At 42.5% G+C, this 16,926-nt stretch overlaps 1 protein-coding gene across 7 annotated transcripts in view; it reads left to right on the forward strand.

Moving 5' to 3' along the window:
• The first annotated feature begins 854 nt into the window (after positions 1-854).
• The window catches only part of sptan1.S (spectrin, alpha, non-erythrocytic 1 S homeolog), a 34,894-nt gene continuing 18,822 nt past the window's right edge, over positions 855-16,926 (forward strand). For all 7 annotated transcript variants that reach the window (XM_041574741.1, XM_041574744.1, XM_041574742.1 and 4 more), the window contains exons 1-10: positions 855-949; positions 1,088-1,142; positions 11,649-11,888; positions 12,181-12,306; positions 13,881-14,021; positions 15,301-15,447; positions 15,534-15,667; positions 16,202-16,346; positions 16,444-16,598; positions 16,740-16,875. In XM_041574741.1, coding sequence (XP_041430675.1) covers positions 870-949; positions 1,088-1,142; positions 11,649-11,888; positions 12,181-12,306; positions 13,881-14,021; positions 15,301-15,447; positions 15,534-15,667; positions 16,202-16,346; positions 16,444-16,598; positions 16,740-16,875 — 1,359 coding nt within the window. In that variant the 5' untranslated portion in view covers positions 855-869. The remainder of the gene's footprint in view (positions 950-1,087; positions 1,143-11,648; positions 11,889-12,180; positions 12,307-13,880; positions 14,022-15,300; positions 15,448-15,533; positions 15,668-16,201; positions 16,347-16,443; positions 16,599-16,739; positions 16,876-16,926) is intronic.

The raw sequence follows: 16,926 nt of genomic DNA on the forward strand, positions 1-16,926 counted from the left end.
TTGGTGCGCTTAAGGCTGCTTCTACACAGGCATTGCTTCTCTGCTTGCTTCCAGTGAGCTCTGGGTGGGAGCTGCAGTACTGCTTGCCTTGGTGTGGTCGTTCCCTAGAGATAATAACAGAGCACCTAGGGCCCACCAAAGAATCCGACTCCACTTAAATGTCAAAGATGCTGAGTGTTAATAGACAGGCCAGTCCAGCTCAGGTTTCTACTAGTGGCTGACAGTTAGTATTAATCGATGGTGCATTTAAAGGGGGAATTAAATGGAGTGAATAGAAATGGTTCACTGGGCCCCAGCTTCAATATGGAGGAGGTCTTGGAAAGCATTTGGGTTCTACGGGGGGTGGGGTTTGAATGTTTGGCAGCAGAAATTACACCAAGCTCTTACACAAGGTAGACCAGTAGTGTCTTGCAAGCCCTGGTGCAGATCTTACAACAGTAACAATTCCTCCTTGCACTGCATTTTGCAGCATTTTGCAGTACCCCAGATGGCACTTAGTGCCTCCATAGTGGCAACCAGTCAAAAAAAAAGTTGTCATGCATAGGATCCCATGGCCGGAAGATATGACCCATTGTGGTCCCTACCCAAGGAGGTTTCCCAGCCTGTTGTATTGATATTAGATCAAATATAGATAAACATTCTATTTTTAGTGGTTTTAGAAATATTGACAGTTTTAGCCTGCTACTATCATGCTTGTCAGCAACCTAAACTGGGTATACTGGCCAAAAACCCTCTTTTATTTTGCCTGTGTGATAGAGAGCGGGGGTGGGAATCCAGGAGTATTTTGACAGGCTCCTTTGCATAGTAGCACACCAATCCCTGCTTGGCAAGCTAAAGGAAAAGGCTGTTGCCAAGGCAGCAGGGTCCATATGATCTGCGACTCTTCTCTTATTAAGGGAGATACCATTTCAGCAGTGCTGTCGTCTGTGTGTCACTTCCAGGGCTGCAGGTCAGCTTTCAGAACTCCTCTACCTTGGCTTTAGCTTTGGGCATAGAAGGGAATGTTTGATAACCTAAAGGTTTAATAATCTAAGGATATTTCCAATTTACTTGTTTGTTACAATTGATTTAACCCTATTTCTCCCAGCATTAGCACTGTCTGTGTCTGCGTCATGTTTGCCCTACGTAAGATCCGAATCAAGGTATTGTGTGATGTTTGCTGTGCCCTTCTAATCCTTATTTACTCTCTCTCTCTATCACGTGTGGGGGTCTCCCGCATGTCTGTAGTGCATTCGTCCTCTTTCTCTGCATGTTCTGTGTTTAAGTGTGAATTTCCCCTTTAAATGATACTCATACCCCATATTAGGGCAACCAGAAAGGGGAATGGGATCCTTTTAACATTTGGTATTCATTGGAGCTGTTTTTAGGGTTGGGTAGAATAAAGGGGCAGATACCTTTTAGATCAGCAGTTGTAAGTAGGATAGGTTTGTGGGCGATTCTGGCCATAAGTTGTCTGCCCACCAAGCTGGGCAACCAAAGTCTCAATATTACACTAATAGAGATTGGAATACTGTTTGTTTTGTTCTAGGTCACCCCTAAATTAAAGTTGGTCATGTTTCAGTTTATATAGCACCCTCAAAGAAGGTTGAAGCCATACCCTGTACTGTACATTTCAAAAGGTGGCATCCATACAGTACATTATGAGGGTATATTTTATTGTGTGCCCAGAACATTCCTTCTCTGTATATTTGTCTTTATACATATAGGAAGACGGTGCCCTATTGTTTCCCTTAAGACGGTACAGTATGAGGGTATAGCTTATTGTGTGCCCAGAACATTCCTTCTCTGTATATTTGTATTTATATATAAATGGGAGGGAGGTGCCATATTGATTCCCTTAGACAGTACAGTATGAGGGTATAGCTTATTGTGTGCCCAGAACATTCCTTCTCTGTATATTTGTATTTATACATATGGATGGGAGCTGCTTAGACAATACACAGAATGTCAGATGTCAGAATGTCCCTGCTTAGACAATACACAGAATGTCAGATGTTGGCATCCCTGCTATAAATAGCACGGGTCAGGGGTCATTATTACTCTACTTTCCATATTGTGCAGTGTGGAACAGGACAGATCAGATATGGGAAGGTGCGGCTGGTAGTGCTCCAGACAGAGATCTAATCTGACACTTGGACTGTGACATTCTTTGAAAAGTATTTGGAATACGTCAATCAGAAAAAATGCAGAATCCATCCATAAAACTGACAGTTGCACTGCCCTTTGGTATTTGGAAGATTGGAGTTTTACTTCAGCTTGGCCAAAGCCAGCAAAATTATTTGGACAACATCAAGCCCTTGGGCAAAGTACAGAAAACGTTTAGAAGCACCCCCCCCCCGGGCAGATTGCCTCAGCCAGTGTTTGAGCACCTAGCATTGAGCCAAATGCACCCAAATGCTGTGTAATGATGTTACAGCTCTATAAATATCCATGCTGGAATTTCTTTTATCATTGTGCTATACCTTGCCCCGTGCCTGCCCATAGCGGGGAGAGGACCCTGCAAGCTAACCATGATGACTATTCTCCCTTTCCCTAACAGTATACGTTGTATGGTCATTGGATTCCCATTGATATCCACCTCTGTGTTTTTAATATTTAATAGCTGGTTGTTTTGGCACCAAGCTCAGCCAACTAGGTCCCTACAGCCCTTGTATCTTGCAGTACAGTTAATTTTGCCTCCAGTGCAGTATTGGAATGCGACCTGTGAGTAGAAGGGTCAGAAAGCTGCTGTCTGTGTAAATGGGTTCTATTCCTATGAATGTAATGGCTGGTTGAAGGGCAACTAGGACATGTTCTGCAGGCTGGAACTTTCTGGTATTAGTGTGTTATCAGGCTGTTGCAGAAGGGAGGGGCAGGCAGCCTCCATCTGCTCTTTTTCTCCTATACTATGGCTTGTAGGTGCGGAATGCAGGGCTTATCTGTGCCTGGGCGAGGCTGATTGCACTCACTTACAGATCCTGCCTACTAAGAATGGTATTTATTTGCTCTGTCATAGCCCTTCATTCTGTCTTTATTTGTATAGATGCCCTTCACGGGCAATTCATTGGCAAGGAGGCAGGTTGTGAGAGCTGTTTTACCTACAGTGTCTGTGCCCTACTGTATAGTTCTATGTATAGGGTTGGTTTTAGGTCCCTTTTTCTTAACTTTGGATCTCCAGATATTACTGGACTACACCCCTCCTCCCCATTCTTTAGCACATAATCAAGGGTTAAAGCATGGCTGGAGTTGTAGTTCACAGTATCTGGGGACCCAAGGTTAGGAAACGGGGCAAAATAATGGTACTTTACGCTGAGCTCCTATTTGTCATATTGATTTAAATGAGAGTTATGATGCGGGTACAGGAATTTAATTAATGCAACAAAATGCTTGTGGTATATAGCACTACATCTCCCAGTATCCTTAGTGCCAGTAATTGGTGGCTGTCAGTGTGTTGGTTGGCTTTTCTGGGGGGACAGAAGGCAGCATAATCCCCCAGTTTTCTCCACTCAGAGTCTCTGTCTCCCTCCCCTGTCCCGTTATTTATTTTGCTTAGTGATTTTTTTTTTCGTTGATTTTCTGTTGCTTGCCCCTTTCGAACCTTTCCTGGAGGATAGCTGCATCGTATGGTGCAGCGCGCCATAGCCTCCGTGAACCAGGGGTTTCCAAAAGCTGTGGCTGGGCGTTGCTCTGGTCTGCAATGATGCTGTTAATATTCAGACTGCAGAAGTCTGCAGCACTCTCTGGGTCGGTGTTTTGGCAGCGCCAACTGAGTGACGTCAGCTGTTCTGCTGCAGGAAAGAACAGTCCATTAGTTCTGCCCCACTGCACTCCCCGAACAATGAGTCTCTCTGCTGACTATCACACATAGCCCTTTATCCACTTAATGCCATTATTAGAGGCTCCCGCTGTCAGAAGCCACAAAGCATCCTCCGTGCTTCACAAAGATGTTGCCGATCTGTTTCCAGAAGCTTCTCTCATTGAACGGACCCTATAATTACCTTGCTCTTGTTTAACTCCTTGGAGGCAATAAGGGATTCAGAGGTTTGGGCGCTGTTCTGTGCCTGTACCCCATTATATGATAATACTTTTTGTTTGTTTGTTTGTTTCCTATCTGTTGCATTGAACTGAAGCACCTGCAGAGGGAGGAAGAATTCAGAAAAGGTAGGCTGTGTTGGTGACTTCCTTCTTATTATACTGAGCTGAAGCACCTTTAGGAAAGCAGGTGGCGTTGATGGTTTCCTATGTATTGCATTGAACTGAAACACCTTCAGAGGAAGGAAAAGTTCAGAAGGATAAGTTGTGTTTGTGGCTTCCTACTTATTGCACTGAACTGAAGCAACTTTAGGAAAGCAGGTGGTGTTGATGAATTCCTATTTATTGCATTGAACTGAAACACCTTCAGAGGGAGGAAGAATTCAGAAAGGTAGGTTGTGTTGGTGGCTTCCTACTTATTGGACTGAACTGAAGCATCTTTAGGAAGGCAGGCTGTGTTGAGGGTTTCCTATTTATTGCATTGAACTGAAGCACCTCCAGAAGGAGGAAGAGTTGAGGAATGTAGGTTGTGTTGGTGGATAGGGGAACCTGCAATTAAGAGGGACCCTGGATCATGAAAATGAGCTTCAGGGGATATATATATATGCGACTGTGAAACTGACTGCTTCCTACCCTGCCTTTGGTGTAGGGACAGGGCAGTGCCCTAGGCCCTGTGGGGAACTGAAATATAAAGGTGGTTCACGTATAAGAAAATACTTCAGCAGCACTCCGATTATGGTGAAAAAATTGGTACTTTATTCGTGCCTCAAGCTAAGCGACGTTTCGAGCTTTTCCAGCCCCGAGGGCTGGAAAAGCTCGAAACGTCGCTTAGCTTGAGGCACGAATAAAGTACCAATTTTTTCACCATAATCGGAGTGCTGCTGAAGTATTTTCTTATACGTGAACCAGACCTGGGCAGACAGGGTCACAGACGGCACCCGACGCTGCAAAGAGCGGTGAGAGTGTGTGTGTAGCACTACTTTGTGTTTTTTTGAAATATAAAGGTGGTGTTATGTTGCATATAGTATAGTATCTTGTAGTAATGCTGTAGTCCTGGGTTTGATTCCAACCAGGGCAAGGAGTTTGTATGTTCTTCCCGTGTCGGGGTGGGTTTCCTCCCACTCTCCCAAAACATACAGGCAGGTTAATTGTCTCTTGATGATTGCCCTATTGTGCGAGAATGTGATAGGTCCCTTAGATTATAATCTCTGCTGGGGCAGGGGCTCATGGGAAAGATGTATAATCTCAATTGAGTGCTGTGGAATATGGTGGTGCTATATAAATAGAAGGATAATAGTGTTTTTATTATATCAAGGACCAGCCTGCAGCCCTCATGTTAAACTGCAACTCCCCAGCATGCTGTCTTTGGCACCATCTTGCCTTACTACGCATACTATCCCATCTTGCAGTCCTTCTCAGAAAAACAATTGGGGTTCTTCTGCTTCTCTGCAGGGACCAGGGGCGTAACTACAGTGAAGCAAGGCCCAAATAATGATCAATTTCAATATCTATCAGTAGAACAGGACAACCTCTGAATATGCAGGGCAGTGGCTTTTTCTTGCCCACTGCAAGAATAGCTGTGATTAGAGACCAGCTGTTAGTACAGCAGGAGCAAATGCCGCTCAGCTCCTTGGCCAGGGCAGTCGGCTATTAGGAATCTAGGGAGCACATTCCTTTCAGGGCCTGCTGCACATCCACATCCTTCCTCTAAATTCCTGTAGCTCAGAGATAATGTGCAGTTCTCATGTCATCCTGCCGGGAAGCTTGTTTTTTCTTGTCATTTTGTTAAGCAGGACGGGGCCTGTTTGTTTTAAGAGTCTAGGGTGTGACCCTGGGGTGCTATTAGCCCTATTGTGATCCGAGCAACCCACAAGTTGACTGCTCGCAGGGTGGGTGCTTTAGTAGTGATGCCCTGAAAAACCATTGGCACCACCCTGGTTCTGCTCATCAGGAAGGAACTAATGGACTGCCAGATCCCAGGGATAATTATTCATTATTTACTGCCAGTGTGCTGCTGTGTAGACTAAATAAACCAAAAAAATGGCATGTATATCTGCTTCTATTAAGTAAAAATATAAATAGATTGTCAAGAGTAAGTCACTAAGTGGTTATATTCACAAAAAACCCCAGTCCAAGGGTAACCAAAAATTGGAAATAAACGCTCAAAGTGAGTGAAAGATTTGCAATTGATAAATGTAGTGGCAACGTTTAGTAAAATTTAAAAAGTATTTATTAGGACATGTATAGCCTAATGTTTCATGCCAAATGGGCACTTACTTATAAATTTAAATACTTTTTAAATCTTACTAAACTTCACTACTGAGTTTATCAATTGCAGATCTTTTTCACTCACTTTGAGCGTTTTTTCCCATTTTTTGCTGCTGTAGCCTAGTACTATAGTTGGTGTTTGTACCCCAGTTCCTTATCCTTTCCTGGTTGCTACACCCATTAGTTCTACTCTGGTAAGTCAGGTCTGGCAGCAATTTAAAGCATCACAGACCATTGCAGAACCAGAGTACCATAGAACCGACACATCATACATTGCAACTAGTGTTAAGACCTTTTCTGGAAAAAAAATACTGGCCTTCCTAAATTCTTGCCATTAATAACATTGGCATCAAGCATCATTTTTACCGGCCAACCCTAATTGCAACATGCTTTTTATATGTATAATTTCCTGCAGTACAATGTCCTGTAACTGCTTTCTGTAATGGGTTTTTTTTATCCGCATTAGGACATGCAGTCCTATATAAGGGTTGGGAGTTGGGACAGACTGGCAGATTCAGGCGACTTCAGAAATCGAAGCGCAGCGAGTGCATTAGCGCAGGCAATTCTTCATTCAAGCAGGCGGAAGGCAGATGGAAGGCAGTTCAGGGAGATTGTCGCCCGCAGAAGAGGCGATTAGTCACCAGGCGACTAAATCTTCCCGAATCTGCCAGTCTGCCCCAAACCTAAAGGTTGACACCTTGAGTTTAATATGCAGCTTGGATACACTGTTTACTAAAGCCCCCTAAACATGGATTTGTTAGCTGCTGGAAGCTTATCTCTGCATGCTTTGTTATCTGTAACTTTAAATTTGTAACCTTGACTAACGAATTTTGGCGAGGGACGGCCTGGGGCTCCGTTCATGTGACCTTCGATAAGTCATGTTATGTCCTTGTGCCTCTACTACCATGAATTAGATGCAAAGCTTTGTGTGCTTATATACACACCGGCTTACTGTGCTGGCTAATATAGGGATTCAGTACAATAAGGAGGGGTGAGAATTCTTCATTGATCAGACTCAGCATCATACGTTTGTCTCTGCCCATGGGATAACAGCATTGGTATCTTGCTGGTCTCCAGCCAGATCTGTGGGGTCGCAGAATGATAGCACTGCTTAGGGGCTGCTGCATATGTTGTATGGGGGTGGAGGAGGGGACAGGGATTTGTCCTTGTTATTGTTAGATGGGGTTGTCAGGCCTTGGAATGTAAGCCAGATCCATTTTTTCCTCCTTGGAATGCAGATGTCTTGACAATTCTCCCTGCTAATTTGTGTGGCAGGACCAAAAAATAGTGTCCCTGTGTACAGGGGGCCATATATGGGGCCTGATGATAGGCGAGTAGCTAAAACTCATCAGTCTTGTACTTGTCAGATATATTGCATTTATACTTTATACATTCAGTTGTGTGGCTAAGGGGGTCTCCTATGTACTGTCCAAGCGAAATAATTATATATATATATATATATATATATATATATATATATATATATATATATATATATATATATATATATATATATATACACTAAACAAAATAGCCCCAGCACTCTCAATATATAACCCCGTGAGAAAAAATATTCTTACACAACTGAACTGTAACTTTCTTAAAAAAGACACTTTTAGCTACAAAGTTTGTACAAAGCATGCATATATGCACTCTGTCCACATCAATAGCTTTGTGGGTGCTTGGTCAAGAAATTATGTATAATTGTTCAGGATGGACCCGCACACCAATTTCATCAATCAATAGTGTTTTATTTTAAAATCACTGTTCATCCAACATTTCAGCCCACATTGGGGCCTTTATCAAGGATAAAGTGCTTGTGACAAATTAACAGTTTATACCTGCAATCCCCTTCAAATGGGCGCCAAAATGACGTCATCACAATGTTCATTAAGCAATTAGTGCAGATAATTTCAAGTAATTAAAAAATACCTTATCATTTGTATCACTTGTTGTCACCAAATTGCAGTGAAACGAATCTGTGTATATAGTCCATAAAGATGAAAATCAAAAAGCAGTTACAGATTGCTTATAATGTTTCTTAACTGGCAGATACACAGTAACAGCACCTGTAAATCAAAACAAACCTTATCTCAACCATTTGCAACATATGTTTCAATACTTTAAGGAAACAAACAATTACCATTTTTATACAATAACCATTTCTATTTAATTTTAAGGTACTGTTAGAAGAAAATCACTTTTAAGCCAAAGCCAAGAGCCTGCTGCCAATTTAGTCCCTTAGGCACCACGCAATTCAATTCGTGGATTCAGAACGCCTCTCTTTTCAATAATACGTTGCCATAGTCCCCCCCCTTGCTCTTTTGGGGACTTGTTCAATTGGCATACATCTGAATGATGTCGGGCTATACCTAGCATCTGCCCAACGTTTTGCTACAAGTTGCTGGGAAATATCGTTTTTTATTTTTACTCTTTTCTTTTTTGTCTGGATCCAATGCCGCTCTTATACTCAATCTGTGCATTGCCATTCTCTCTTTTAACTGTCTGGTGGTTTTCCCACAGTAAATCAACCAGCAGGGACATTTGATAATGTACACCACCATAGTGGTGTCACATGTCATTCTCTGCCTGATGGTATATCTTTTTCCCGTGTAGGGGTGTGTTACGTGAGAACCCTGTATTAGTGCACTACACAGTATGCAGCCGATGCATTTAAACACTCCTGACCGTTGCATTAAGAAATGTTGTGCTTGCGATTTTTGGTATTTATTTGTTGGATCAGAGGCGCTTAATACCTCCTTTAAATTACTTCCTCTTTTATAGCTAAATTTTGGCTTTGTGGGTAACTTTTTCGATATAGACTCATCCGTGGTCAGAATAGGCCAATATTTTTTGTTTGACTGCTGCGCTATTTGCCCCATATCGGCTGACCTAATAAAGATTGTTTCCAATGTCTTTGCCTTTATGTCTATGTCTTACTTCCTGTTCCCGCATCACATCTTCCTGGTTAAGGGAAAGGGTCCATTCCTTGGTATCCAATAGTAACTTTTTGGGGTACCCTCTGTCCAAACATTTTTCACACATTTTAGTGAGATCTTCCTCTCTCTTATTGATATCCCTATCAATGCGCACTACCCTGAGCATCTGCAATTTGGGCAACAAACTCAGCAGGTGTCTAGGGTGGTTGCTATGGTAGTGTATCAATGTGTTTCTGTCTGGTTTTATATGAATGCATGTTTGTAAGTGGTTCCCATCTTTATACACTTTTACATCTAGAAAGTCAATTTGTTGCATGTCATATGTAACTGTAAACTTCACATGGCTATCCAGACCGTTTAGTTATTCCACAAATGTATCTAGATCACCAATAGGGCCCAACCACAAAAAGAATATATCATCAATGTACCTTCTATAGAAGGCCCCATGTTGCCTGAACAATGGTTGACTCAATATATGGTCAATTTCAAATTTATACATATTTGCATAGGCTGGGGCCACTTTTGACCCCATTGCAGTGCCCGTGTGTTGTATGTAGTATTAATTTTCAAATTTGAAATAGTTTTTATCCAGAATAAACCGGAGTAGGCTCAACATAAATTCAATTGGAGGCCCTGAATATAGAGAATTGTTGGTGACCAATTCATGTACCGCCTCCACACCCGCATCATGTGGGATGCAAGTGTAGAGGCTCTGTACATCCATTGTCGCTAGGACCATGTTTGTATTGGGAAAATCAATACTACGTATTACCCTTAGAAAATCATTTGTGTCTTTTAAATAACTACATATATTTTGTACGCACGGTTGCAACAGACAATCCACAAATTCTGCAATGCCTTCATTTTAAGAACCATTTGAGGAAATGATAGGACGCCCCAGTGGCTTTTGCAAGCTTTTGTGGATTTTTATCACAGGTCGAATGGGATGTATTGGCAAAAAATATTCAAGCATTTGTTCAGTGATTCACCCATTGTTAATAGCAATTTTTAGCATCACATTTAATTCTTTATGAAACCGATCTGTCCGATCGAATGGCAATTTCTCCCATCCCATTACTGTTTGTAATAAAGGTAGTCCATAATCACAACGCCCCCTCCTTTATCCGCAGTCTTAATGATAATATCCTTATTTTGTTTTAAGGATTTAATAGCTTCTTTCTGTGCCACTGTTAAATTGCCTCTCCAATTTCGCTTTATGTTGTAACAAGTAGACATGTCCACATTCAACATTCGATTGAATGTCCTAGTGGATGCATTTGTGCTCACTGGATCGTAGGTAATTTTGGGCTCAAATTTACTTAGGGCAAAAACCATATCCTCAGTGGCCCCCATATGTCTATCACCCGGATCTATGTTAGAGCCATGTGCCTCTGTGCTCCCACCTGTATTCTCACTGTTGGTATTTATATCGGCTGGACCTATGCCCTGGGCAAACTTCTCCTTAAGTCTCACTTGTCTTGTAAATATGAAATTATCCACAGTATGTAAAAAAAGGTTGCCACTTGCCATCGATACATATCCCAATCCTTTTGCGAGCAGTGATTCCTATATATACCTGTGTGTATATATATATATATATATATATATATATATACATACATACATACATACATACATACATACATACATACATACATACATACATACATACATACATACATATACATATATATATATATATATATATATATATATATATATATATATATATATATATATATATATATATATATATATATATATATAGACTGTTTGTTGTATTGTAGTCCCTCCAGTATTTATTGGGGCTGTTTGGGCCTGTTTACTTAAAATACCAGGGTCCAGGGCCTATTTTGGATCTCGGTTCAGACCTGGTGATGGTGACTCTGCAGGCAACATATGATATATACAAGGGTTTCCTTGTCCTTCTAAACGGAGAACTGAAGCCCAGGAATGAATATGGCTAAAAATTATGTATTTGATATTCTGAAGTTGCATTATCAGCCCAGAAGTTCAGCAGCACTATAACAGTAATGATCCAGACCTTCAAAGTTGTCCCCAGCAGCTCCCCATCTTGGATCTTGTTAGGCCATCTGTTGTGTGGCAGTGACACTGCACATACCCAGTGTACTGTGGGCTGGGCTGATGCTGAGAAGCCAAGTTTAGGGGCCATGAGAAATCATCAAGCAAAAAATAAGGTATTGTTTGCCATGCAATGATGATGCTGATTGTATGCTAAAGGGTTGTGGTGCCCTTGGGTTAGTAAAGAAGCCTAAAATGAAATGTGCAGCATTTCCAGCTTGCTACTTGCTAAGATTTAGTTTCTTATATATACGGACACTGTGGAACATGGTCTGGGGAGGTGTTGACTGAAGAACATAAGAATGTTTCACCAAACAGAGATAAAACTGTCCATCTGATTATTTGCAGAAAATGGATTCAGGTGGAGTGAAAGTGCTGGAGACCGCAGATGACATCCAGGAGAGGCGCCAGCAAGTCCTGGACCGATACCTGCGGTTTAAGGAACTCTCTACGCTGAGACGCCAGAAATTGGACGATTCTTACCGCTTCCAGTCCTTCCAGCGAGATGCTGATGAGCTGGAGAAATGGATCCAGGAGAAACTCCAAATTGCATCTGATGAGAACTACAAGGATCCAACCAACCTGCAGGTGAGCACTTTGCTTATGGGTTATAAAGGTGAGATTATTTTGTCCTTGTATACTGCCCCTTGTAAGGGGTAGTATACAAGCCCAGGTAATTTGCTTTACTAGCTTCTCCTCTGCAAAACCAGGAAGCAATGGTTTCCTCTAACAACTACTATGACTTGGCCTGCATTTTTTTCGTGTGAGCATATGTCTCTTTACTATATCTTGGGGCAGTGAATTTATATACTGGAGTAAATCTGTTCCTTTTATTTCCATGTCATATTAATATAATTCCCTGTCTGTGGCCTCTTTACAGGGAAAATTACAAAAACACCAGGCCTTTGAGGCAGAAGTACAGGCCAACGCAGGGGCAATCATCAAATTGGACGAAACCGGAAACCAAATGATTTCAGAAGGACATTTTGCATCAGAGAGTATCAGAGTAAGTGTGGGGTGTAGATGTAATCAGGTTATTCCACAGGGCATTTTTGTTACAGAATCATGGAGACCAATGTGCCATAGTTGCGTAGTAACTTTGTGGTCAATTTACACTCAAAATGTAAAAATGTTCGGGACATCACATAGTATTGGCAGCCAACTACTTGGCCCAGTGCCTGCCAGACTTCCCCCCCCACACACACTTGATTGCTCTCCTGTGCCACCCCCCCCAAACAGTATGCATGCCTCATTTCCTCTGACCAGCATCCACCAATGCTTGTTTGATCGCTTCCATGTTTTGATCTTCAATCACTTCCGTGCACGTGTAGCCCCCCCCCCCAGTTGTGCTCAAGGCTCTTGTTTCTACTGCCTACTCCTAATTCAGGCCCGGAACTAGGAGTACCTGCCTAGGGCTCAACAATAGGGGTGTGCTGGGCAGGGTCTGCTCCCTACCCCTAGTTCATGTTTGCTCCCTTCTCACGCTCTGACTTCTCCGTCTGCCTCTGTCGCCGCGACCTAGGGCGCCCCATCAGCTTGGCCTGGCCCTGCTTGAAAGAGATGATGTCCTGTGCTGTCTAACAGCAGATGTGGTTAATCCCACATTCTCTCATGGTCCATTCCCACATAGGAAATCCATATTATCAATAGGTAGAATTATTTCATGTTTAGTAACCGTTACCTGTGGCACGTGATAACGTGTCTGTCTGTGGTTCAGTATTTCACGCCTTACCGGACTTCACAACGCCCGAAAGTCACAACTGTTCAAGTTGGGTCTCACATCCAAGTAGGTGAAGGTGCCTGATTGTGCTGTGTTGCCTTCTGCTTCCCTTTTATTTACTCTGATTTTTCAACTGGGAAATGAAGGCTTAAAAGAGTGGAAACCTTGTGAAACTTTCCTTCTCCTACATTCCCTTTATGTTTCAGTGTGGCACCTCATGTATGCCAAGATGTACAAGATGGAGCAATCCAGATGTTGATATAATCTCCCAGCATCCTATATCATTTGCTGGAACCATTATGCAGTCTTTAATTTTAATTGGCTCTTAAGGTGGCCATAGACGCAAAGATCCGCTCATTTGGCAACATCGCCAAACGAGCGGATCTTTCCCCGATATGCCATTAACGAGCATGGCTATATCGGGGATAATCTGATTGTTCGGCCGTAAGGCTGAATGATCCGATTACGATGCGCAATGGGCTTCGGCGGGATCGGTTGGGTCAAAATCAAACCTGACCGATCGACCAAACAACCGATCTCCGCCGGACGAAGCTGTCGGCACTCTCCACACACAATCCGAAAATCGTACGAATCCTCGATTCGAACGATAGGATCTGTGTGTCTATGGCCAGCTTTAGACCTCATGTATAAGCCTTATCCTCACCACAGGGAGGTTTTCTTTTACAAAGGGTCTTTACATTCTGAGATCCTTCTCATAGTTCGATGGTCTATTACTTGCAATCTATTTCTATGACTTCTCTGGTCTCTTACTTGGTGTGAGTTTGGCTGTGAATTTCTCACCACCCCCTGGTAATATGTACGTTCTTAGTAATTTTTTCTTAACTCCTTTGTATTCCCAGACCCGGCTGGTGGAATTGCATCGTCTGTGGGAGCTGCTGCTCTTGAAAATGCAAGAGAAAGGAGTTAAGTTACTACAGGCGCAGAAGCTTGTTCAATATCTGCGGGAATGTGAAGACACCCTAGATTGGATTAATGACAAGGTAAATTCTGTTAAACTTAGCCTTAATTTTATGATTAGGAGACAAAAAGGAACACCAAGAGCCCCAATAGTGTAATATGTTTTTACAAGGAGTAATGGTAGAGTAAACAAGTTAATACTCACAAACCAGGGTTACCGATAGGCAACCACTGTATAGGCAGGTGGGGAGATTATCCTGACCCCACTCACGAATAAGACGTCGCTCTCTGTAGAAGAAGAACACGGGGACGATACCCCTCCACTCGGGGTGGACTCGAAACGGTAGCAAGACAAAACAGAGGCGCCAAAAGGATAAAAATAGCTAAAAGCACTTAAAAACCCAATGGGTAATTCAGAGGAGGTAGTAATGAACTTACCTCCTCCAAGCAGACACCAACGAAAGTGGTAATTTTCAATAATAGTTTATTCACAAAACAGTATTGCAACGCGTTTCGCAGGCATTTCCTGCTTCATCAGGCAATATAGAACGGGAACAAAAACAACAGTGTCTTTGTATAAACACGCAATATGGAACGGGAACAAAAACAACAGTGTCTTTGTATAAACACGCCAGGCGCCTCTGTCCACAGATGGCGCCTGGCGTGTTTATACAAAGACACTGTTGTTTTTGTTCCCGTTCCATATTGCCTGATGAAGCAGGAAATTCCTGCGAAACGCGTTGCAATACTGTTTTGTGAATAAACTATTATTGAAAATTACCACTTTCGTTGGTGTCTGCTTGGAGGAGGTAAGTTCATTACTGCCTCCTCTGAATTACCCATTGGGTTTTTAAGTGCTTTTAGCTATTTTTATCCTTTTGGCGCCTCTGTTTTGTCTTGCTACCTTAGTTTTATGATTGTTTCTGTCTGCATACTTTTATCTGTAGACTCTCTCTCTGTCCTATATAAACAGAAAGTTGTCCATCATTCTGCAGTTTTAGGAATTTTATAGAGTGTACAACCTGAACGTTCAAAGAAGTTGGGTTGCCTTTGCTCTAGAGATGGCCAAAAATGCATTTAGATCAACATTTGCCTTTGGGAGTACAGGACACAGGATTAAACTGACCTGCCAAAGTACTAAATGCTCTAATCATCCCATATTTATTTCCACCAAAGGTCTATATAGAAACCTATATTATTTGGCACTGATTTCTGTAAGAGTAGGCCCACTGTATCAGACTCTCTGGTAGGACCCAGACGACCTAGTCAGTACTCTTGGGTATATCCAACTCCCACAGTAGACTGGACACAGTAGACCTGAAATACGAAATTCAATAACGGTTTCTAATCTTCTTTATCCAGGAGGCCATTGTAACATCAGAGGAGCTTGGGCAGGATTTAGAACATGTAGAGGTCTTACAGAAGAAGTTTGAAGAGTTTCAGACTGATCTGGCCGCTCATGAAGAAAGAGTGAATGAAGTCAACCAGTTTGCCAGTAAATTGGCCCAGGTAATTGACTTGCAGATAACACTTTCCTGCAACTTGCCTGCAGAAGGTAAGAGATCACTAATTTGATCTCTTTGGCTTCCTGGCAGGACAAACACCCAGAGATGGAGTTGATAAAGACCAAACAAGATGAAGTCAATGCAGGTTGGCAGCGCCTTAAAGGTCTGGCACTCCAGAGACAAGGGAAGTTATTTGGAGCTGCTGAAGTTCAGCGTTTTAACAGGTATTAATTCCCAAAAGCTGCATTTGCCACTGTTGCTGCAGTGCTAATGATACTGCTACAGTGTCTTCCTCCACTCTGTCTTTTGACCTTCTTCTTATATAACTAATTGGGTCGTGTCTATTTTTTTTGTTGTAGCCCCAGACTTGTTCATGGCCCAGTTTCCCATTGCAGAAAGTATATTTTTGTATTTTTTAACCCCCCCCTAATTATCTGTAACTGCATTACTGCTGTGGTTATGCTCTTAGAGGTTTCTTAGGAGTTATTGCAGCGACTGTTGGTGTTACCTCTTCAGCTATAATTACTGCAACAGTGACCTTGAGATTGGGAAGGGCAACGATCAATTGACTGGGGTACTTTTTAAATCAGTGCTCCAGCTTATTGGCCACTTTCCTGGTCTCAACCCTGATATCAGTATTGCAGCAGCCATGGCCAGATAAGTGTTTGGCATCTGACCCAGTATGGCATGAGTAATGGTAATACCTTTAACAAACCTGAAATCAGAACTAACTTGGCCTTTCTGTTTGTTGTATATAGAGATGTTGATGAAACCATTGGCTGGATAAGAGAGAAGGAGCAGCTGATGGCATCTGATGACTTTGGCAGAGACTTGGCAAGCGTTCAAACACTCCTACGAAAACACGAGGGTCTGGAGAGGGACCTTGCAGCGCTGGAGGAGAAGGTACTGTTTTGTCTTTCCAAGAGTTCCATGAAGCCTTTGGAAAAGTGTTCCATTTGTATGGAATCTGACATGCAAGCATTTATCTTCTTGACTGTAGGTGAAAGCCTTGTGTACAGAATCAGACCGTCTGCAACAATCGCATCCTATGAATGCCCCTCAGATTCAAGTGAAGGGAGAAGAACTGTTAACCAACTGGGAGCAAATACGCACACTGGCAGCAGAACGACATGCTCGTCTCAATGACTCCTACAAGTAAGTAATCAAGGAGAAGCCCATATTGTCTGCATATCAGTCTGGCCTTGGTGCAATCATTAGACCATACATTGCCTGTTTGATGCATGCCTTCCTTATCTTGTCCCATTAGTAGTAACAATTCCATAATGTTTCTCCTAGGCTTCAGCGATTCCTAGCAGACTTCAGGGACCTGACCAGCTGGGTAACAGAAATGAAAGCTCTGATAAATGCAGATGAACTTGCCAACGATGTGGCCGGTGCAGAGGCTCTGCTTGACCGACACCAAGAACATAAGGTAAATGATGGAAACAATAACTGTCTGGAAACCAGTGGCTGGTTTGGTCAA

This window comes from Xenopus laevis, chromosome 8S, assembly GCF_017654675.1.
Source record: "Xenopus laevis strain J_2021 chromosome 8S, Xenopus_laevis_v10.1, whole genome shotgun sequence".
In the NCBI taxonomy this organism is placed as follows: domain Eukaryota; kingdom Metazoa; phylum Chordata; class Amphibia; order Anura; family Pipidae; genus Xenopus; species Xenopus laevis.